Genomic DNA, 23,806 nt, shown 5'->3' on the forward strand with positions numbered 1-23,806 from the left:
GAACTGCACTTCTCTGTATTGAACTTAATTATTCTTTTATTTTTTCAGTTTATCAGGTTCGTTTGGATTCTAATTCTTGCTCTGTTGAGCATTTGCAAACCTTTTCACTTAAAACTGTATTCATGTACTCTCACTTTCATAACAATTTGTTGAATGAAAATACTTAACAATATTTGCGCAGGTTAAAAATCCAGCTGGTCCCTTTTTCTCTCGACCGTGATAGCTGAGATCTGCATTTGAGGGGAGAGTTTCAGTGTGCTGGGTACATACATCATGGTAATTTTGTTGAGATCATATTTTCCTTAGTTTACTTATCACCACCTTGAGGGACTGTGTTTAAGACTAGCATAGTCAAAATGCAACTTCAGCATCAAAATAGTAAGACAATGATTATTGGTGTTGCTTACTTGTAAACTAGTGACTTTTTTCCTGAGTTTCATACATTCCTACTCAAAACATCCATCAGTTTATAGATCCTACTGATACTGTGTTTGGAGAAAATAAAACACTGCAGTAAGTCCTGAAATGTTGGGAGACATGCAGTGTAATCACACCACTACATCATGCTCTTGATATCGTCTATTTTGAAGTTCCAGGAAATGAAGAGAAGGGTAGGGCAATGTTGATTTTTCTGGTTTAGTGTTAGTCTGGTTTTCTTTTTCTTTTCTGTGTTGAAAATGATCTAAAATAACTAAAAATACACCAGATAGGACAAGAGTGGCTCCTGCCATGTAGAAGCCTGCTCTGTAATCTCCAGCCATGTCTACAATCAGACCTAGATAGAAACAAATGAGAGTAATGTCAACTGACAGGAAAAAACATAATGTGAATTAGCTTATAAATGTGAATGTATCATCTTGCAACTCCTTACACTATGGGTGCATAGATAATCATCACTCCATTGTAGTGTTTCTAAGTTAGAAATAAAATTCACTTCTCATTTATTTTGCATAATGCAAATTGTTAGTAAAACAAAACGGTCTACAGTTTGAAGCATCTTCCAACCCAAAATACAGCAGATAATAAAGGTAATGGCAGAAAAAACAAATCCTACAACTCTGTATTTTAGTAGTCATGGGGGTAGGTTTAGCTCAGTTGGTTAGAGCGTGGTGCTGCTAATGCCACGGTCGTGGGCTCAATCCCCATGCTATGCTGAGGGTTGGCCTAGATGCTCTCCAGAGGTCCCTTCCAACCTTACCGTTCTATGATGCTATGTGTTCTGTATTGTAGCTATCCTCAGTTACTCTGATTTGGACCATAATTATAGAGCATGACAGTTTAAAGAAGGAAAGGAGAGGCCCTCTACTGGAGAGACAGAGATTGAAAGCGTGCCTATTTTGTTACCGGCTTTCCTGTTAATCATTTTTCAAAGAATCATAGAAGTTAATGACAGAAAAGACTCTGTTTTTTAGACAGCTTCAATCCTACCAGCCCACCACAATACATCATGCCATTATGAACCATATTGAAAAAGTAATAATACTGTAGTAATACTGTAGTAGTATATGTAGCAGTATGGGTTGCTCTGCGGGTACAATTGCAGATTCATTTGTGGGCTGATGAAGGCTGCTTGACTGGTTTTCTGACATTGCAAATTTGTTACAGATTTGGTCTATTCTCTAGCCCTCATTCAAATCTAACATCAAACTTGTTAGTAGAGACCGAACATCTCTCCTGTATAAGTATAGGTCTACTGCTGGTTCCAGAGATATGCTTTCGTAGCAGAACAGCAGGAGTTTATCAAATGGGATTCTGTGGGATTCAGGAAACAGGAACATCACATGGCCCTGCTATTCTTCTCTGCTTTTATGTTGGAAAGATATCTCTAAAGTCACAGAGAAGAGAGGGAACAAGGTATTTTTGAGATGAATTAAACTGACTCTTTGTTTTGATACATTTCTTGACCCAGGTGATCTGAGCTAAAAGATGGGGAAATTTGGGCTTAGGTCCAGATTTTTCGATACGGCTTTACTTTCTATATGTAAACTATGTTGAGGATAGTATCTTAACTTACCAGCAAGAGGAGGCCCCACAAAACCTCCAGTACTTCGAATGAGCATGAAAAGACCTAGAGCACTGTCAAAATCTGACATGCCTACAACATCTGCTAGCACTGTAATGTGAATGGCGACTGTTGTGCCAAAGAAGAATCCATAGAAGCCAGTGAATATTGCTAAGGAGAGGTAATTGCTAGCCAGTGGCAACAGCATCAACGAAGTACTGATCAGTGCAATTGTCATTGTCAGCAAGTGAATAGTTTTGGTAACACGAAGATTGGCATACCAGCCACATAGCAGCCTGCCTGCAAAATCCACCATAGCCAAAATGGACAGGAGCGATGCAGTCCAAGATTCATCTATTCCGAGGCTGTAGCTAAATGGAACTAAAAATAATGGAGGAACAAAAAAACTCATAGCAGCTAAAACACCAAAAATGGCATAAAGTACAAACTCCTGTCTCCTCACAAGCATCCAGTTGAAGGTTTTGTGTGTCATGGCAGACTTATCGTTGTGTCTCCCAGACACCCTCTTGCTAGATGGTGTCTCAGCTTCAGGATAGCTAGTCTCAGGAAGGCAGCTGCTTTTCAGTGGTCGCATCAGTGCTCCACAGACACAAATATTGAGTTGGATGCCGCCTATGATCAAAAGGGCACCTTTCCATCCAAACTGATCAATCAACCACTGGAAAAATGGCCCAAAGGTGAAGGCAAAGGCACATTCTCCGGCACTGGCAATAGCATTGGCCAAAGCTCTTTTCTTGGAGAAGTAGTGGCTAACAATGCTAATGGCTGGTATCCATGAAAAGGAAATCCCAAGTCCTGAAATACACCGGTACAAATAGCACTAGTTAGATACCACTGGAGCATTGCATGAAGGTGACAATTAAAAGAGTAAATGTTCCTATATTTGCAAAGTTAAAAATTAGGAAAATTTTGTTTCTAGAAGAAGCATCAGCTCAGCTATGCTATTGTTTGTGTTTGTTTGTGGCACACGTTCTGTAAGAATAAGTTTTATGTTTATGTAGCAAAACAAGAGTATGAAGAATACTCTATTACATTCTGACTGTAGAAGAAAAAAGTTAGTTTGACAAATTTTCCACTAGTGGAAAATAGATGTCCATGCGGTTAAAATAAGATGGACCTCAGAATGTTAATGCTGTCCTAATTACAGACTAGATGGTCCTGGATCAGATCTCTGGGTTAAACTGAGCCGTGCTTAGGATTAGAAAATAGGGGAGGACATGAAGGATGTTGGCATACGGCATCTGTATGCCCTTCATTTTTCTGGATGGACCTGTTTGGCTTCAAATTTGCTCTATCTTACACTAATTTTAAAAGCTTCCAAGAAACTGGAAGGCTCAGGACTGCCAAAAGGCTCTAATTCCAGACATTTTCTGCATCCAGCATGGATCTGGAAATGATTCATTTTATTTCCTGCCAGCTTTACTTCCTGTTCCAGGAAAATCTGCTAGCTGTTAAAGACAGCTTTCTGGCCTATTTTCTGGCCAGGAGTAAAGCAAAGGATTGGAAACAAGGCCTGGGCCTGTGATCAAAAATGTAGGATTATTTGATGGAAAATACAAAATTTAGGAACTCTACGTTCCTGCACTTTAGCAGCCTTTTGCTTCTTTAGACCTTCACAAAGCTTTCAGCTGTGATTAAAGATAAAATGCTTTTATTTTCTGGTTGCAAATAATTTGCAGGTGAAAATTACAGATATAACTGTTATCATACTTCGTGATTGCAGTTTTCTAGGACAAGTTCTAACTTTCAGAGCAGGACATGAGAGAAACAACTTTTAAAGATTGTTACTAGTTCTAATTATTTATAAAATCACAACAGGAATCGGATTTTAAAACCCCTACCATCAGCACTTTAAAATAAGGCCTTAATTTATCAGTAAAAAAATCTCTAAAGCCATAAAACAATACCCTGAAGGAAGCCAGTTGTTGCATACATCCAAACCATGCTGAGTCCAAGAAATCCCAATGCCATTCCTGAAAAAGCAAGGAGTCCTCCAGTGATCACAACTGCCCGATGACTGTATTTTGCACATAGTGAACTGGCAACAGGGGCTAGATCAACAACAAATAAGAGTAAGATTATTACATTAGGAACATGCAGCTGATTAACATGATTGTACAATCAGATAAAGCATTTGAAGAATTAGCTTTATAATGCCTGTCCCAAATACACTGTTTTGTTCTGTGGAGGAGTGGTATGAGTGTGTTTGAAAGAGAGAGAGAGAGAGAGAATGTCACAATTCTGCTGTATTCTGCTAGAAAAGGGAGAGACTGTGAATCTAAAATCGGATGTTTGCTAATAGGGAAGAGATCATCCTGATGGCAGAGAGAAGAAAAACCCTTCCAAAATATATCCTGAGTATGTGCAGTGGACTTTTTATAGAGAAGAGCATGTCAGTGCCTTATTTTTGGAACAGTTCTACTGAATTTCACGCAAGTTTACAGCTAACAATATAGCAGAAATTCATGTAGCCCTTTAGCAAAATGTGAAGCCTCAGCCATAGACTAGCTAGCTTAATCTACAAAACTTCTGTTATTATCAGTGTATCACTGATATGGCCAGCATGAAAATTATCTGGATAAAACTAATCCTCTTAACCTCTAGAGCTTTGTAAAATCACGTGTTCATGGAATTGCAAAGGTTTAATAAAGAAAAAAAACATCCAGGGTTAATTTGCAGCAGTATTTTTTCCAGGAATTCTACAGTTCATTACTTAAATTTGTTTTTCAGTGGTACTCTTTCTCTCAGCAGACTGTAGGAACTCTTCAACACACAAAAGAGGAAAGTTGTACAAGCTGCAGGTTTGAGGGTTTTTTTCCTCAGTCATGCTCATAACTTGGTGCAGAAATTAAAAAAAAAAAAAAAAGAGCCAGTCTCTAGTCATTGTTTGGAAGCACCAGAAATGATGATTAACAATATTTTTGTTTAATTAAGGATCAGCTATATTCCCTAGCTGTTCTTCCATCAGCACCAAAGAGTCAAGATCAAGACTAAACCTATCATCAGAAGGCATGTTCTGTGGACATAATTTTAAACCAGTAAATTTTTATGAAATAACCATAGCCACTAGAGGGATCCCAAGTAACACATCATGCTATCAGTTCTTGGATGGGATTTATCAGCGAGTATATGTAGTCAGCTTCATAAAAATGATTGAAAATCTAGAAACTAGAGTTCAGGATTACATTGAAATTCACAAGAATTCTTAAGAACCATTGCTGAAATAAGTGGAGAAACAATGAACAGAACACTATCAGCAAAGGAGGGTTTTACCAATTTGTAGAGGCAGGTTGTTGTATATTGCCTGTGTTAAGAAAGGAAAGAAGATAAATTGGTAACTAAGACAAGTGAAATAAACCTTGCAAACAGACATTAATTGGTGTGAAGCTGCAGGATGTATATTATCTGACAGTAGGTACCTGATAGAAGCCATACAAATCCCAAACGCCCATCAGCATTTACAGCAAAAATACCATGTTTTGAAAAGCATGTAAAAATGATACTGGAATGGTCATGGTCTGGAAGATGTAGCAGAAGGGATGAGACAGGATAATGCATACACAGAGAATCATACATATATGATGAACAAAAGAGATAAGTAGACTATTGGATAACAAGGAAGACCCATGGAAGTGCTTAATTACAGAAGAAAGACCTAAATTTGGAGCAGAAATACTGCTACAGAGAAAGTTTTTGTATTAGAGAATGAGAAGCAGAAATAGATACAAACTAAACATGGGGTAGCAGGGAAAAGCAGAAAGAGGCTAGCCCCAGAACAGGAAGTGGTGAAGACTGCCAAGGGGCAGAGTCTGAAAGAATAAAGGACAATATACAAAAAACTTACAAAAAAACGGAAGGGGAAAACAATCACCGTGCAAAACTGAAAGCTTGTAGGAGATGCACATTAGTATTAAAAGGAGGGAGATGTATGTGATGAGAGAATCCTTGCTATGATAACTGAACTCCCTGCTGCAGATGCAAACACAAAATATAGAAGCACACGCTGTCCTTCCGCACAAGAGATTGAAGCTACTGTTGAAATGATCCAAATGGGAAAAACGAATAATTCACTGATCATACTTCGTACTGAGACAAATGACACTGAAGGTTTCCCACAGGAACACACTAAGAATGACTAAGCCAGGCCAGGAAAGATGCTCAATGAACTGGAGGCTCAGATGGTCTTCAGCAGAAAGTCTTCGGGTCTCTATAAATGAAGCAAAGGCAGGAGAAGATAATGAAAATTACCTAGTGACCTGAGCACCATGAGCTGCTATCAGAAAGTGTTTTTGAATGTTTGGGCATCAGGCTGTATTCATAGAAAAGGATTATTTTCAAAAGGTTTTGAAGGATAGGAAGATCACTGCCTTTCTGCTGAAAATTACAGCTACTTTCCTTGAGGTAGGCCAACTTCAGACTCTGGTTAGGCAAATATTATTTTTGTTGGCTTATACACTGGTAATCTCACTCTTTCTGCTATATCCCTGATGCTCTTCTATATAATGAAAACATAAATTTCAATACAGAAGATCAGGGTTCTGAGTTCTTTGGTCTTCCTATATTAGCATTTTTTTCTGATCAAGTTTATATATCTGAATGACAATACTAGTACCACAACATGTCAATGTTATCACCTGATTTGTGAAATGGATTGATAGATTCCCTTGTATTCATTTCTGTAGTCCATGAAGGAGGTGGGAAAACAGGCTTTTTACTGATTTTTCAATTAATTCTTTCTGTCAGAATAAAACAAGCTCTAATACTGCAAATTGAGCAACAAAACCAGCAGCCTATAGAACTGATAAAATTTTGTGAACCTGTAATTTGTTTTATCTTTTGCCTTTCTATTTTGAATTATTATTTTGTTCTTCTGAATTTATTTTTCAAAGGAAGACCAGTTGTTCGTGGTCTCTGGAAGCACAGTGGTTACAAACAGTAATCCCGATAGGTGTGAAGTGAGTAGGATGCCTGTAATTATACAGTATCTGTGCAATGAAGTACAATGAAGTGTTGTCACAACCAGAATTATAATAATATTTATTACATAAGTATACTTACCCATTACAATCATGTATTTGTATGAGAATATGTGGAGAGGACGTCACAGATTCTGTACAGTTCTTGTCTGCACATGTTTGGAATCCTCACCCTAATGGTGATGGATGATCTAGTTTACAAGGGTACAAAAAACTGAAGAGAATTCCTCAGTGAAGAGTCAAAGAATGCATATTTTATATTTGATATTGTTTTCCCCCATTAGTTTGGCAAAATGAGTATGGTCCAATAGCTCATTGCCTTTTACTGAGATAGTTCACTCTCTCATGCCTTACTCTCTGCTTGCTTGGTCTTGCCTTCCTTATACTAGCTCTGGTGAACTGAAAATTTTTTAAGACTTAGTTAGTTTTCTGTTTTATTAATGACTTGAAATGGTCCATAGGGTGTGCTAGAACTGGCTATGGACAGAAGAGGGATCTTTGTGAGGGCAAAAATGAGGAATGGGAGGAAAGCAGAACTGAGAGACACCATTTTGGTAGTATATACTTATCTGACAGGCAGAGTCACACCTCTTAGGCTTTACAGAAATTAGAAAAAATTATAGTTACTGTGAAATCAGTGAGCTTGCAGAAACCAGATCGTGAGCTTGATCCAACAAGCTCTGAAGTTCTTAGGCTTATTCCCACTGAGTTTGATTCAGGGCCTGCAGGAAAATTGAATCATAAGCCTAGGTACATAAAGTTCTTTAGGGTAACCAAATTTCTTTATATATACAAAGAGTCATCACTAATCCATTCCATGTCTGAGGCACAGACACATCTTTATGAGGGGATGCAAATACCAATTTTCTGAAGAGAAGGAGGAAGTATTGCTCTTGCATGTTCTGGTTTTGTGAGTTTTTTTATGGATGTTCTTTGAAATATCTTGAGTAGTTAAGATTTTTAACAAAGTGCTAGAGGAACACTTTTACCTACCTGCTAAATGAAAAATGGCGATCGTTATTGACGTGATCCAGGAAGTGATGCTTGCAAGTTCATCAAAGTGCTGCTGAATTTCAACAAAGAAGAGACCAAAAGTCTTGAGGACAGCAGCAGTAAAGCCCATCACCATGAAGGCTGACACTACCACAACCCATCCATAGCCACCATCTGGTGGATTGCTCTCTTTGCCCTGCATCTTTTCTACTATCAAATCTTCTCTTTGTTGCTTTTTGTTATTGTTGGGGCGTAGTGGTGGTGAGGATCTTTAACAGATCTGCAAATCAGGAAAGGCCTAGTGTTACAGAAATGAATTAGAATACTCTAGTAATGGCTTACACAAGTAATTACCAAGGGAAAATATAATATGCATTTCAGTGGTTTGATTTAAAATATTAACTGGGAAATAGGCATGCCAGGAGACAGGAGGAAGAGAAGGAAAGTTAAAAAAAATGAAGAAAGGAAAAATGTTCAGATAAGGAGGACAAAAAGCAGCAGCATGCCCAAACGCAAATGGGTGAGATTGAAAGGCAAAATGAAGTAGGCATTAAGAGCCTCAAATATATGTCCAAGATCCTATCTATTCTAATAAACCTTAAGTACTCTATCGCTTCTATTTTTTAAAACAGCATACTGAAGAAAAAAAATTTAGTCTGACATGATACCATATTTTCTAATGTTCTCTGAGCAATGAAATAAAGTTTACCAACTAAGGCCATAGCAACTGCTGTCTGTAGGCATTAGCTAAATAACCCAAGCACAATTCTTTATGAGGATAAAGCATAATTAAATTTTCTATATGTGCTCCTATGAGTGATATCATTATTGTGACTGAATAGGAGACAGAAAAAGGAAAGATCCCTGACCTTCAAAAGGCAGGAAACTTGTCAGTTTCAATCTTCTAGGCAACCACAAAAGTGGAAATTAAAGAAGGCAACTTCACTTATCTGGAAGTCTGAATACAGTAGGCTTTCCTTTGCTGACTTGAATCTCTCTCTGGGAGACTGAACTTTTTTTTTGGCAAATGTCGTCTAAGTGACATTTAAAAGCAGAAAAAATAATATTGGAGAGATTGAATATGGGATTGTCTAGACCTTAATACTGTCCATCACGTAAGTTTCAGCAATATTGTGGCCAACCCCTTTTTGTGTATGTTTTGTCTTCCATATTAAGGTGAACTGGTAATTTTAACTAAAGAGAAGAGTAAGAATGCATAAACTTAATACTAACTCATGCAGATTATTCTGAAACACTTAAGAGTAGTATGAAAATTTATTTAAAATATTCTAATTCAGAATCAAGACAATAATTTCTTAGTAATTACAGGGGCAATAAGTCTTCTCCCTAAACAGCATGGATGCAATACTGAAAATGGTATTCAGCATAAAACTGGAATTATGCTGGTCTCCAAGGAGTATTAAGTAACCAGTGTTAGATATGGCAGTAAAAGTCTGCAAACTGCCTGCACATTGTGAAACTGTGGAGCTCCTTGTCACAAGGTGACATAACTTCACATGGAAATATTAGATACACATGGGCTGTAGAAAAATGTTGAGGATCACTAAATACTTGGAAATGGTCTCTGGCTCAGGAAGTCTCCAATCTGCAATCAGAACCTGGGAACTATTGCATTATTCTCAATCTGTGGTTAAACCTGAGGCATCCCCCTTTGGCCTGAAGCAAGATAACTATCTTTACATTGTGAGTAACTTACAAGGAGCAGTGGGAAAAAGCCTTTAGAGCCCTCTTCGTAATATTTGAGCATTTGCAAACATTGGTGGTTCCAGTACTGCAAAGCATTTTTGTCCATGCATGAGGCATGTGCTTCTTTGTGAAGGTCTCAAGAGACAAGCGTATCTTATTAGATCTGTAGCTGAAAAAGCATATTTCCCCTTAAAAGTTTTGTGACTAGCCTGGAAAAATCATGCAGTGCATGCAAGATATAAGATCTAGCTGAGAGGGAAATATTCCTACTCTTCTTGTTTCTTTCATAGACACTAAAATAAAAATAATTGTGAGCAGGCAGGTTGCACTATAAACAACAGAGTAAAAGAGATATGGCACAGAAAGCTGTTTTTATTTAGGAAGGAGAATGTGAGCTAAAAATGATCTTACTGTACTTACTTACATTTATCTTTCTTATGTACAGCTGAGAAACACAAGTGTTGAGGTAACCCATAGCTCTATAAGCTGTCCAGTACAAAGCAACAGTCAGACTCTTGTAGAGAACAGAAGCAAAATCATCCTGCTGCCATGTGTGGCTCAAACTTCTGATTAACATATGGCACCAGACATATTTTCTTGACAGACATAGCTAGACAGATCTGCCAGCTGCAAAAGACAATGTCCTGAAAATCTAAAAGCTCAGACGCAAGAGAGGAAGGAATGCCTTGTGGTGGGGGTCTATATGAAGAAATCTAGAATTCATTCACAGTTTCTGGATGACCTGAACAAATTATTTCACCTTGCTGTCCTCCTGTTTTTTTTTTTCACTTGTCAAATGCAGCTAATACTTTCACAGGATTTTGTGAGGTTGAAAACATTAATACTTGCATTAGTGCTCAGATATTGCAAGAAAATACAAAAAGAGATCAAACTGTAGCCATGTTGTATATAGCTGGTCAATCAACATGGTCGTAATTTGGCTTTAGGAATGAGTAAACATAAAAAAGGATACCACACTCCATCTAAATAAGACTGCTGGGGCAGAGTGTTACTGACATTACTGCATTCTGCATGGGCATGCCTAGACAAGGGATTAGGATTTGTGCCGCAGGACAGATCGAAGACCTGCTGCTACTTAACCAAGCTGCACCCAGACTAAAACAACCATGATAAAATCTGCTACTTCCTGACACCACCCAGGACTCTTCACCTTCATTAGGCAAACACTGCCCTAAAAGCAGTAAAAATTAGGCCCTACTACTCACAAGACTTTCTTGAACTTTTTCCTACAAATATATCTTCTGTGTCACAACTCCAAATTCGCTCTCCAACCTGTTTTAATGATCACAATTTTAGATGCAGTTCCAAAATGAAGAAACTGTATCAGTTGCTTGATTAGTTAATAAAGTTATTATCTTTCTCAGGAGTCCTACAGATTTAAAAGCAGTTCAACTTCATACTACAGAGAATTGCTAAAATACCTGAACTGAGCAGAGAAAAGATGAGATGTTGCAGTGGGTGGATGTGTTGTCTAACCTATTAAAAGAAAGCAGGATAAAACTGTAAGGAAATTGCCCTTTCCTTTGCACCTGCCTCCACACAAGATCTCTCAAAGAGAATGCAAAGCTGTGCTTGGAAGCATGAGCATCATCTCTAGTATCCCACTCTTCCTAATTCTGAGATTTTGCATGGCTGCTGGAGCAGATGCCCTGTGAGGAAGGACCTTCAGCTAAGAAAACCATAGTGCTGTAATCTGCACATGTGGCGCATGCAGCAGGAAGACCACGCAGCTCTGCCAGTAAGGCCATTACCCTGATGGGCGAAATGACTGTGCTTCAGATGCTTGCACCATCCGTACCAGCTGGTGACAGAAAGGATGTGCGGGAAAAGTGCTGTATCTTTGCAGCTGAGTAGCTACAAAGGTACTTTCTCTGGCACTGTAGGTGTTCCTCTACTCATACTCCGTAAGTTCCCCAAAGCTAACACAGCCATTATGCTAGTAGTGTGTTTATTCCTGTCAGTGATTCAGAACACTTATCAGGCAATAATAATGGATTACATGAATTGTGTTTGGCTGCTGTCATTTTAGGGTGCAACATAAATTTGTAAAGACTGAGACTTGCATTATTTAGTTATCTGGTGTTCAATGGTCTAATTTGCTTTTTACAAAGGCAAATTTATGCATGATTGTAAAATATTTGCTGCAGGTCACAGAACAACTTGGTAGTGAAATCAAGAAAAGATTCTAGTTGCCACAAACCATAGTCTTCCTGTTCTCATAAAACTATTTATTTATTTATTTATTGAATAAAGGAATATTGAATATAGAATATTTATTTATTTATTCAATAAAGGCCCCTGAATAACAATATTTACTATCAGCACTTTGCAGATGCAGGTTCCCAAAGAAGAGAAAAAAGGCAAGTATTAAGTTTGGTTGTGCTTACATGAAAAATCATGAATTGCTAGTGGATTTTTGGTTTTGTTTCCCAGTAAAGTATGGTAACTCAACTCGAATTTGAAAGAAAAAAAAAATAATTGCTTGCTGATATACACAAAGGCAAAGCTACTGTAACCTAATGGCTGATACTGGGACACAACTAGCACCAAAACTACCTTCAAGTAGAAACTATTGAGTAAAATGTACTACTTAAAACTCAATATGAAGTAAGTCTTTAGTAAGACAACAGATTGACTGAAATATTTTTAATTGTTAAAGAAAGAGGGAAAGAAACAAGGAAATAAACGGTAGTGTATGCTAAAGGTTCCTTCAGATATATGGCTTTGTACACAGCCAGGAAACTGGAACTTTTGTGAGACTTGGACACTTTCTGGTCTTCATAGAATAACTGATACTACTGATGCTCACATGCCTCCCCAACTTCTAATACAACATAGCCAAGCTAGAGCTTGTCAGGCACAAATTCAAGACAATTCCTAACAAAACTGTCCTAACTTAATTAACATAATTTCATTAAGAGCCAGCCTAAATGAACAGAATCTATAAAACAACTTACTGACATATCAGGATAGAAGACAGTGGCTGAATGCTCTGAGTAGTCTGTGTGAAATAACAAAAATTAAGTATAAGACAAAGAAATTACCTTATTCCGATAAGTCAGGTTTGCCCAGAGTGTGAAGCTTTTCCTTTACCTCCCAGTTGTACGTAAGTTTTTGAATTGTGCTGCAGACTCCCAGGTCATCTTACTCATTGTTCATTGTAGGCGCAGTTGAGGAAATCAATTTATCCTATTCAGGATATGTAAGCAGTGGGACTTTATGAGAAAGAAAATTCCTCCTTTTCCCCTCCCCAAAAGTCATTTGGCTCCACCTACACTCATAAAAAACTAAGTTCTGACTAGACTGACTAGAAATAGGAGAAAGCAAAGTCAGGGATGGGTGGAGGGAAGGAGAGGAGGAAGGCAGATTTACTAATATATATGTGTTGTACTGGTACTAAACTTGGACTGCTTCTATTCAGTTCAAGTGTTGAGCCAACTGGGAAGTTCAGATGTGTCTGCAGATCTGAACCTCCCTGGTATTTCTGGGCAGTTGCTGCTGATGTTTGCTCACATATGGAATTAATTTGTGGCTTCTTTCTGCTGGCCAGATGTTGACTACACAGGAGCACCACAGAGCCCTCAGCAGCTACAGAAATGATAGAAAGTCTGTCTATGCTCTCCAGATCCTAAGGCTGCAATACATATGGCTACAACCTTTCACCATATTGTAGCAGTCCCTTGGCTATATGTGATTTGTTTTTTTCAAGGCCTCCAATTCTTTATATACTTATATGCTCTGCTGGATCTTGCCATGCTTTCACTACTAGCTTATGGTAGCTGATTCTGTGTTTCCTGACAATTTGTGTTGCACTAATGACATGGTGGCTATAGCCTGTTATTGTAATAGCTTTGTGGGGGGTTCTGTTGCAGTAGCTTGTGGTTATTTGCATTTTTTTTCACATGCAAATATGCTTATAAACTAACCAGTAATGTGCATGGTTTGTGTTTGCTAATGGGGAGCATGACTGTACTGATGATAGGTCTACTGATTCATATAACTGAAAATGGATGAAGTTTGTTGTTGTTGTTGTTTTATCCTCTGATGCATGCGAAAGCTGGCACCACAACTTTAGGACTGTCTTTTGGGATGCTGAACAGGAAAAAAGAAATGGGTGTAGCTTTCCTCTGAGGATTACTACAAGTTACCAGCTGTCTGTGGACAGAATGAAAAGTACAAGATTGTTCATTTCTCACAAAATGGGATATAATGAGCTCTTAAGCACTCAGTAGGAGAAAGGGGAAAAGAAGGGGCTATAATAGCCATTCAGCTAATACAAATCATATCAGTAGATGTTCCACTTAAGTTATATCCTCCCATTTGTTTGTTTAGCTTTTCAGTGAAAAATGCCTAAGACTGAACAATAGAGGTCCAGTCTGTAACACAAGATCTAGTGTAAAGTATCTTCAGTAATTTGTTATTGTCTATGTAGAAATGATATCACCCCAAAACTGGTATATGGCATGAAAGTATAATGACAGGTAGCATACAGTTAAACAGGTATATGAAAAATAGAAAGCTCTTCCTTACAGCAGTATCACTTCATTCTTTTCAATCTAGTAGGAGAAATAGAGCCAGGGATGTCGAAGAAAAACTTAACAGCATGCCATCTGTTTAACTTCTGCTAGTTTCATTGTAAATTGCATTAGAAATACACAATGCAGATTCTTAAAGCAGAATTAGTTATTAACTGTGTCGGTGTACCTTGTACCATTCGAAAGCATGACTACAACTAGCTTTTGGTGCAGTAAATTCCAGAGAATTAAAATCAGCATCAGTCCATTGTGTGAGAAATATTTTCGGGTCTAGGCAGCTGCTGACCATTCCTTGGGATGCTTTTTTTGGTTTTGTCATACTTTTTGAAATGAGAAGTCAGCAACTCTATGCAGATAGTGTTAGCATATTTTAATTTTCTTTCTTTGGAATGATTCTACAGGACAGTTTGGTAGGACCGGAAAAGTTAAGGGAATGGCAAAGCAAAATTATAGGGTATTTTTCTGATGTGCGTTTAAATGTGTACCACTGATAGAAAAGTTGTTGCCATCCCTTCTTTATCTTCCTGCTGCCATGTGGGCTTTTATGCAGTGAACCAGACTGCAGAATTGATACAGCTGGAAAACCACACCACTGGGGTAGTTCCTCAGTTTCAAGGAATTGTGACCTTTCACAATGCAGAGGGCAGGAGAAAGTGACTAGGAACAAAGACTGGCAGGTCAGGGCCACTTAATCCAAAGAAGAAATTCACATGGGAACTGTAGCACGATTAGTACATTCACATGACCTAGGCCATAAGCCTAGAAACTCTGTATTATAGCCAGAGAAAGCAGATTGTTCTAGGGGTGCTAATGCAGAATGCTAATTGAAATAGGGACTTACTCTAAAATAAAGTTTTAGAGTAACTCTGCAGCAGACTCCAGTTCTCCTCCCTTCTCCTCATGTTGATGGGAGTTGTGTATTCTGATGCTGGATAGCTTGTGTCTGAGAAGCCTGTAAGACCCTGAACAAAAAGGTGTTTTTACGTCAGTTTTTCTTTGGCCTTATATATATAAACTGGGTTGGTAGATCTGGTTCTTGCAAAGGCTCAGTTTACTTCCTAAGTAGGCCTGCATTACCTTCTGGAGCCCCACTGTGAAAAGATAAACTGTCTAGTAATTGCAGTGTATGTGCACAGGTGAGTGAAGCTGTGCTGGATCACCCTGTCAGCCACACATATGACGGGGACTTTATAAACAAGACTGTTTCTCACACAGCTAGAGCTGTGATCTGGATGGAGACAAAGAGCAATCCAAACAGAGACTGCTTATCGCAGCGTAGCGCAGCCATCCTGCTTCTTCTCACAGCACCTGTTCTAGTCGTGAGAGATTTGAACGCCAAGGCAACACAATTCATAGAGAAGTAATGTGTTCACCTGGGTAGCACCAGCAAAGTCTGTTTTATTTCCCTAAAGTTCAGCAACCGCTTAGAAATGCTGTTGTCTAATCGCATGCTTGGAATTTCTTAACATGTAGGAAAAATGCTTTATTTCAGCTGATTTGTCACAGAATATGACACCTTTCCTAGAAAATTTGCAGAGCCTTTTTTTTTTTTTAATTGGGTGGGTGACATGGTAAAGTCTCTTTTCTTAAACAGGCCTTCACTACCACATGGAAAAACTTTGGTTTATGGTTGGCCGGGATGGGATCACAAGATCTTGAGTTTTTGCCATGTCATAATATGCATTTCACTCACACCCACCTCTTACAAAAATATGTAGAGTCTTACCAGCAATAAAGTCATCAGCAGCTCCTTGATCTAGACTCTCTAAAATTATAGGATAATTTAAGCTGGAAGGCACTTCTAAAGGTCAGTTATTCTGAGTATCTGCTCAAAGCAAGGCCAGCTCTGAAGTTAGATCAGGTTGCTCTAGGACTTGTCAGGTTTCAAGTTTCTTCAAAGATAAATGTTCTATAGCTTCTATGGGCAATCAGAGCTAGTGTTTTATCACTCTCATTGTGATTTTTTTTCTTAATATCTAATTGAAATTTCCCCTGCTGCAACTTGCGATATTTGCCTTTTGTTCTTTTTACTGTATCACGAAATGAAAAGCAAAACACAATTCTTGATATACCTACTGGAGGTCTGCTAGGTTTTGGGGAGGTCTGCCAATTTCACTGAACTTTTTATCAGTCCATTAGAAATGAAAATAGAAATTTTAGGTATAATCAATAGCCTAGTAAATGAGGAGGAACAGGTGCTTGAAACTGCCCTATTTAGGAACCACTAAATAAATGTCAAAAGGAGAAGACTTCCATTACTAGATCCTATCTATTTTAAACAAATGAGTGTTGTTAATACTTAGAAATCAAACATTAAGTCAGCAGTAGGACAAGAAGAAGTCTTTAAAGAATAGCCTGCTCAAAGGGCTTCCTGCATCTGGTGAAATATGTGAGATGAGCAGGATTCTTTGTAGTAAAGAATCTTGTAAAACTTCCTTGCTATTCCCTTGATTTTGTTACTCATGAGGAATTGTTCACGATTCCAGTATTATTTTATTTTTCTTAATCATGCAAGTTCTACTCTGTTGACAAAATAGTGCTCTCAGCATGGTTCATCAGCCAGTCCATCAGATTTTTTTTATATTACACTCACCAAAATTACTGGAGACCAATTATGTGCAACAGAATGTTGTTATGGCCTGCTATGATTGTGGTTTTAAAACAGAATGTTGTTACTCATAGTATACTAATGACTGATTTTTACATGGAGGAAAATATAATTGGAGTAAAAATTAAGTTCTTGAGTAATTTTGTTACAGAGGATCCTGGAATTAATTCTCTGATTTTATTAAGAATTACCTCAGCTGCTGAGTAGCATTGCTAGGAATAGCAGTGCAGCTCACATCAGGAGTGGCTACAATTCCACAGCAGAGACATTTACACAAAGGAACTGCAGAATGGGAACTGACTGAGGAGTTTTTGGGCAATACCTATGTTCCTTCTTTTCCTTTTTGGTAATGAACTGAAGGCAGAAATGATGAAACCAAATAATCCAGAGGTCAAATAAACATTATTCCGATGAAAGGATTTTTGAATGGCTCAAATTGAATTTTGCTACATACCTGCATTTTTTCATCTTTATCATCATCATGTCACTTGGGTTATCCAGAAGTGCTCCCAGGTACTACTATCATAGCAACCTTTGTTCACCTGGTAGGCTAAAATGTTTTTGCAACCTTCTGTCACTATATGGAATCTTTATGCTATGCCTGCAGCTTTGTGCAATACTTCTCCATAATCACCTACTGTTGTTCATCACATTTTACATTTCAAAATTAAATCTGAGTCTCTCTCACTTCTCAAGAAAGAAAAACTTGCAGACTGCACTTTTTAAAATACTACTTACAGCTTTTCATGTTTAGAATTTAAGAGTTTTATAATACACTGGGAGGATTTTCAGGTTTCTATTTGTACATTGCAGAAAACATTTTACTCCAGGCAACAAGGAGAGTCACATCTGTTCAGATCTAGTCTGACAGCTCAGCTTTCACTAAGTCTAAGGGCTAGCTTCCACTTTAAGTGCTTGAGCAAGCACAAAATAAGTTTATAGGTACAGTGCTACATAAAATATTTGCTGTAAAATGAAAAATGAAATGAGAATCTGTGTGGAACATCTGTGATTCAGAGAATAATAGTGATTCATGGTTACGAAGAGATTATGCTTAAATTTTGCTCAATGAAGTCAGAAAGAATTATTTAACTATTCAGTAGTTTGCTGATGTTTTGGCTTCTAGAACAAAACTGGCCATTGCTCAAACTCAGACTGGCCACAGTGGCTTTTGGAAATGGCTCACTCTTAATAACCTGGAAAATGAAATTAGTGCCTCCATTCTGTGTTGCTGTAAATGGTTCCAACTCCATTAACTTCAAAAATATTTCCTCCCCTTCCACCAGCAGAGAACTTCTTCAGTAATTTCTCTGTTGGACCAGGGCTGCTATTATAGAAGATACATGTTTCTCCTGGCTGTTTGTTATTACTGAAGCATTTATGAGATGTGGAAAACATGCCTCTAAAGTCTAGGTATTATTTAAATAAGCTGCACAACAATAAAGGCTAGCCTGCCATACACACATGGTCTGCAAAGTCTCCTAGCAGTCAGCTGTGGTAAGGTGGAAGGAAGGATCACTCATGGAAACACATCTCTTGGTTTCTGTAGTTCTTGATGGTAACCATACTTATCTCTCCAGCTGGAACTACAGGCTCTCACTGCACACGCTGTCTTTTTTACTGACTAGAAAGTTTCTATAAACATACAGTAAGCCAACATAAAATACTGCACAGTCACATGATTTCTCAACAGAAGGGAGCATTCATTAAAAGACCGAATCAAAGTCACCTTGGTGTTGGTGTGTGCTGTTAAATGATTGCTGATGTAACATGGGTATCAATTGAATTGTCTGAAGACCCTGTAGGAGAGGCCTCAGCATAGAAGTAGTTTAGGAATTTATTACAGAAGAAATAAACAGACACTAAGGTCGACATTACTGCCAAGAGCAGTTGACATGGCATGCAAAAACAAACTGGGTAAGACATGCCATGAGTGTGGAGTGACTTTAGCTCTTGAAGGAAAGAAGATTATTTTTGATGTGATAGAAAAAGGGGAAGCAGTGAGGTGATTCAGCTGCTATTACAATGCTGTTGTAATACTGTTAACAACATCTAGATGAGGGAGGTAATTTTTATGCTTGTGTTTGGTATAGATAGGATAGGCAGTAACAGTATCAGAGTGCTAAAGAGCGGAAATAGGCAACAGTCAAGCTATTGAGTGATCAAGGTTTAGGTGAAGGTTGAAGTTGTCAGAATGCAGGGGAAGGTCATAGATAATAGGCAATAGAAGAAAAAAATGGGCAAATTTGGACTGGGCCCAGGTAATCCTGTTATCAGTTTAATAAATGATTGTCAGTTTAATGTTTGGCTGAAGCAGGTATCAAATCCTTTCAAAGCTGGGAGCAAAAGAAAGCCCATCTGTCCTGAAATGATTCACCAGCACTGCACCAGGGGAGGCTCTGTCCCTCCCATGTGTCTTCCTGTGTTTCTACCCCACACCTGGCCTCTCCTTAATAAGGAAGTGACTACCCTACTGAATGAAAGAGGGGAGAGTATCCAGTGTGAGGTGGGTAGTGTATAGTCTGAACTGGCTGTGAATGGAGGATACTTCTATCTGCAGCAAGGTTGGTTGTTTTGTGTTTTGACAAGCAATAATCAGCTCAGGTTCTCAGGCAGAGATCAGTCCCTCTTTCTATGCAATTATTGGTTATGACTGCAAATCCCAATACAAAATAACAGTGTAAGGAAAAGAGGCAGCACAGAAAGCATCATTAAACAGGGAAGAGGGAAAAGCATTGCTTAAGCTTATCAAAATGAAATGGTTAAATATAGTGCTGACATAAAGAACAATCTATCTCCACCCCATCAATCTAGTATCTGTAGATTATGCTTCTACTTCCAGTTGCTGAAATGAGTGGCTAGAATATTCTGTCCTAATTATAGGATGATGATCTAAGTGTCCAGCTCTTGGGGGTGGCTGGACTGCTGAAGGGGTCTTCCTTATCCTAGTGTCTTGGCAGAAAGAAATGGAAGCATTTCACTGAATGAACTCTAAATGGCCTCTTTCTAGATAATGTATGAGAAAGAGTTTTACCAAGATTCAGTTAAGAGCAGAGACATCAAGAGGTACAAGCTCATTAGATATCCAATGTAATTTTCATAAATTGGATTACCAAAGACAATACTATCTAAGTGATAGAAGCTGCATTTCTGTGAGAAGCTGGAGTTCTGTGACAAAGTGAAACAATAAAGAGCAAGACGAAAGGCAAACTTCCTTAACAACATGAAGTGTCCCTGTGCAGGAGTTCTCAAAGCGAACAGCTGCTTACACTGTGTTGAGCTGATTATAGCCTATGCAAACTACTCTCTATTTTTACAAGGGTGGATTCTTGCACTGAGTTCTTAAAACATTCATTTTGTTTTTAAGACTATGAGAGCTACAGATAATCTTGATTCAGAAGGATATTGAATGCCTGTCTACTTCTCATGGGAAGCATTTTGAGACTTGCACTTTGAAATGCACAGAATCAGAGGCAGGCCATAGTTTAGGTACAGAGGATTCCATTGTGGGAAGTAATGAGTGAAAAAGACTTGAAGACATGCTGGAAAATCAGCTGAATGTGGGCTTCCTGTTCTGATGCTGTGGCTCCAGGACAGATGTAATTGATGGATGCATGATCAAAGAGGGGATATATCTAATGCCTGGTGTGGGGGACAAGTGAGGATACAGCTCCACTGCAGCAGGAAAGCTCAGAAGCCATGTGAGATCAGCAGTGACCCAACACTCACTGCAGTTCTGGGAAGCAAGATTCATCTCTCCAGATCCACAACTCTCATCAGGAAAGGCTGAGACATAAGAGTCATTGTAGGTTCAAGATGTAAGATCTGGTTTCTCTTCCCAAAGGGTCTCCAGATTCCTGGATGAACTCCAGTTTCAGTGAAAAATCTGATTTGGGAGACTCTTCCTGTCAAAGAAGCTAAGTAACACTGAGCAGCCGACTGGTATACACTGTAGTGACAGAAACAGATTCCCCAGCCAGCTGGACAGAACTGAGATTTCCAAACCATGGCAGCATGCTTATGTTGAAGTAGACAAACAGCTCCATCCTCTGCATGGCAGTGATTATTTTACTATTGTATTTGACCCTGGTGCAGGGGTCAATATCACTTCTACTTTTGATTCAGCAATGTAGGAAAGCGATAAACTGGAAATGGTCAGAGAAGAGTTAGGAGCATGACAAAAAGACTGGAAAAGAGAAGGCTTGTAAAGGTCAAACTTCAAAGAGAAATGTAGAGGGACACATGAGTATGATCTGATAATACCTGTGGTGAACCAAAAATCCGGTAACAGAAGGATTTTCAATTTATCAGTCAAAGTCAGAAGAAGATCCAATGGAGAGAAAGTGGACAATTACTAGCAAATTAGTACCACAAATTAAGTCACATTTTTAAGAGAAAGATGACTGACTATAGAAACAATTTATCAATTATTTGATGCACCCTTCATCATGTTTATTTTTAATCAAAATTAGATGCTGCTCTGAGAACAATGTTTTAGTTCTCTTTCCTAAACAGTCAGCAATAGCCATAACCTGTAACTCAGTCATCTTTGTACGTATTTTTTAAACAAGAATATTATCCTACTGCCCTTTAACTTGGTTTTGCTACTAAGATAGAAAACAAAGTCCCAAGTCCCTGTGGATGAGATACTGGCTCTTTTATTTTCTTCTTAAAATATAGCTTAAAAGTGTAAGTTATATGCAAGGCTTCTTAAAAGTATAGGCTATATTCAAGTGAATAAGGGATTTTCTGCTAATGCCAGCTGAGAAAATGAGGCAGGGTTGATCACACAATATTAGGTTAAGCATCAGTCTTCTTGACATAAAATCAAACTGAAGAAATGCTGAATCATTTGGTTGGAAATTAGGTCAAATTATCTTAAATCAGTCTTTCCAGACCAACAGAGCAAGAAAGGGCACTGTATTCATTGATATATTTAACCCTGAGGTTGCATTCGTGTTAAAACATGTACAAAGTGTGCTTCCAGCTTAACTTACTTTGCGCACTGTCCTCCCAAAGGCTGTGCTCAGAACAGTTGATAAAAGGGCTGTCAGTACTCCAAATATCAGAATACATTCTGCACTAAACCAGAAAATTGCTTCTGAACTTTGAATTGACAGGATATTAAAACACCTGCAGAGGATCATTGTCACCAAAACTGGTGTAGTTGATCTGCTTCTTAATTGAGATTTTTTTTGGTTCWAATGTTGCTAAAAAATGAAAGAAAAAATGACCACTAGTGAAAGGACATAATTCTATTACAGTCCTACTCAAGTGAGCACAGAAACAAGATAAATAATGTGTAGCTCCTGTTTTCTCATTCTTTTAAATGTATGCATTATCCTCAGATCAGGGGGGAGGGAGGGAGGGCTGGTTCTCATGCGGTCGAACTGAAATTCAGCAAGATTTTTTGTTGGAGACCCCGCCATTAAGCCGCTTAAGCGAGTTTTTCAGGAATTCAGTACTTAAGGTGATGGTATTTTATATGTAAAATGAAAATAAAAGATATGAGGCTCAGTATGAAAGTCTACGTGTGATTCCTTGTTTGATTCCTCTATAGAGCTGTAAGGCTTAGGAATTTCCAAGGGGAAATGCAGATGTACACTGAGTACTTGGCTACATCATTTTTTAATATATGTAAGAAGATGCGGGGTTTAATACTGTGTGTCTGTTAATACTGCTACTTTATCATCCTTCAGATTATTAAAATAAGTTTTTTCCAAGGGCAGCTTCCACTGCATCACATTTTGGGACTGAGGTTTAACTAACTTAGTTGAGTTGCAAGCATTTTGGTGGAATGATTGCACTTGCATTTTTAAGAAAACATTTACATTGGAATTTTTAATACAGAATCTGTTTCTAACGTAAAATACTTCTGAGAACCAACTTTGGAAGTATGTTTGTTCTGATAGTTTCTATTTGAGAATACATAGGTAAAATTGGTAAGTGAAAAAAAAAAGCAGCAGGAAAAACTGAACAAAACAGACTAGAATAAACCTCATGGGCTAGAATTAGGTTACTGGGCCTTGAATGTACTAATACAATCTGCAGGTGTAAGCAATAATCTTCTTTAATGAGTGTGCAGTGAAGCAAATGAGACAGCTTACTAAACCTGAATATGGAAATTTACAAAAGCACCCAAAGCTTTCGCAGAGCAGTCATCACATTTCAGTGCACTGCTCCTTCAGACTTTCTTTTGTTCTGAACCACATCACAATTAGTGTTGGAAAGCCTCCGTGCAGCAACACAGAGACACAGCTGAAAACACCAGTGTATGCAGTTTATCCGAAACACTTAATATATTGAAACTTTCACTTTTCTGGATCACATCGTTGTGTATTTTGTTTCCAGATTACTTCACACAGTAAGATAAAATCAAAGAAACAAACATTTGTTTTCAGGAGTAGCCAGATAAATTGCAAAGCAGTGTAACAAGAACACAGGAAATGACCATCATGAACTTCCATTTCATTCCTGAATGGTGCCACATTAGGAGCTGAGAAACCAGAAAAGTGCTCCCAGGAGAGAAGTATGTGCAGCACAGCACAAGTTTCAGATATAGGAATTCTGACTTTTGCAAGTGCTCTTCACTAGTGCTACTTCGGTGAAAACTGTTAATAACTAGCACATCAGAAAGTTATCTCAGTGCAGCTGAGGTTATTACGCTGAGCTCTGAACTCTGATTCTCCCGGCCGAGTAACAGGCAGGGCTTGGCTATTACCTGCGCGATACCTCCCTTGAGCACCAGCCGGAGGCTAGACGTCCGGCCTCGCTCTTCACCTCTGAAACGTGCGAGGCAACCACCACTAGCGTGACGGCCGCTACGCAACTCACTCATGGGACCCCGCCAGCCGCGGGGCCCGCGGACTGCCCCGCGCCRGCGCCGGCCGCGGCTGCCCAGCGCCCTCCAGCCCCCTTCTCTGCCCGGACGGCGGGTACCGAC

General features: G+C 38.6%; 1 protein-coding gene across 1 annotated transcript; it reads right to left on the reverse strand.

Annotated features, from left to right (window-relative positions):
* Positions 1 to 548: 548 nt before the first annotated feature.
* LOC146601383 (monocarboxylate transporter 13-like) lies at positions 549 to 8,197 on the reverse strand. Its single transcript, XM_085306957.1, has 4 exons — positions 7,993 to 8,197; positions 3,931 to 4,074; positions 2,015 to 2,818; positions 549 to 775 (listed from the first exon to the last, which is right to left on the reverse strand). The coding sequence occupies exons 1-4, from the start codon at positions 8,192 to 8,194 to the stop codon at positions 549 to 551; spliced, it is 1,377 nt and encodes a 458-aa protein (XP_085163083.1). The 5' UTR covers positions 8,195 to 8,197.
* Between the last annotated feature and the right edge of the window lie 15,609 nt (positions 8,198 to 23,806).

This window comes from Rhea americana, unplaced genomic scaffold, assembly GCF_003343005.1.
Source record: "Rhea americana isolate MKP2758 unplaced genomic scaffold, rheAme1 scaffold_103, whole genome shotgun sequence".
Lineage (NCBI taxonomy): Eukaryota > Metazoa > Chordata > Aves > Rheiformes > Rheidae > Rhea > Rhea americana.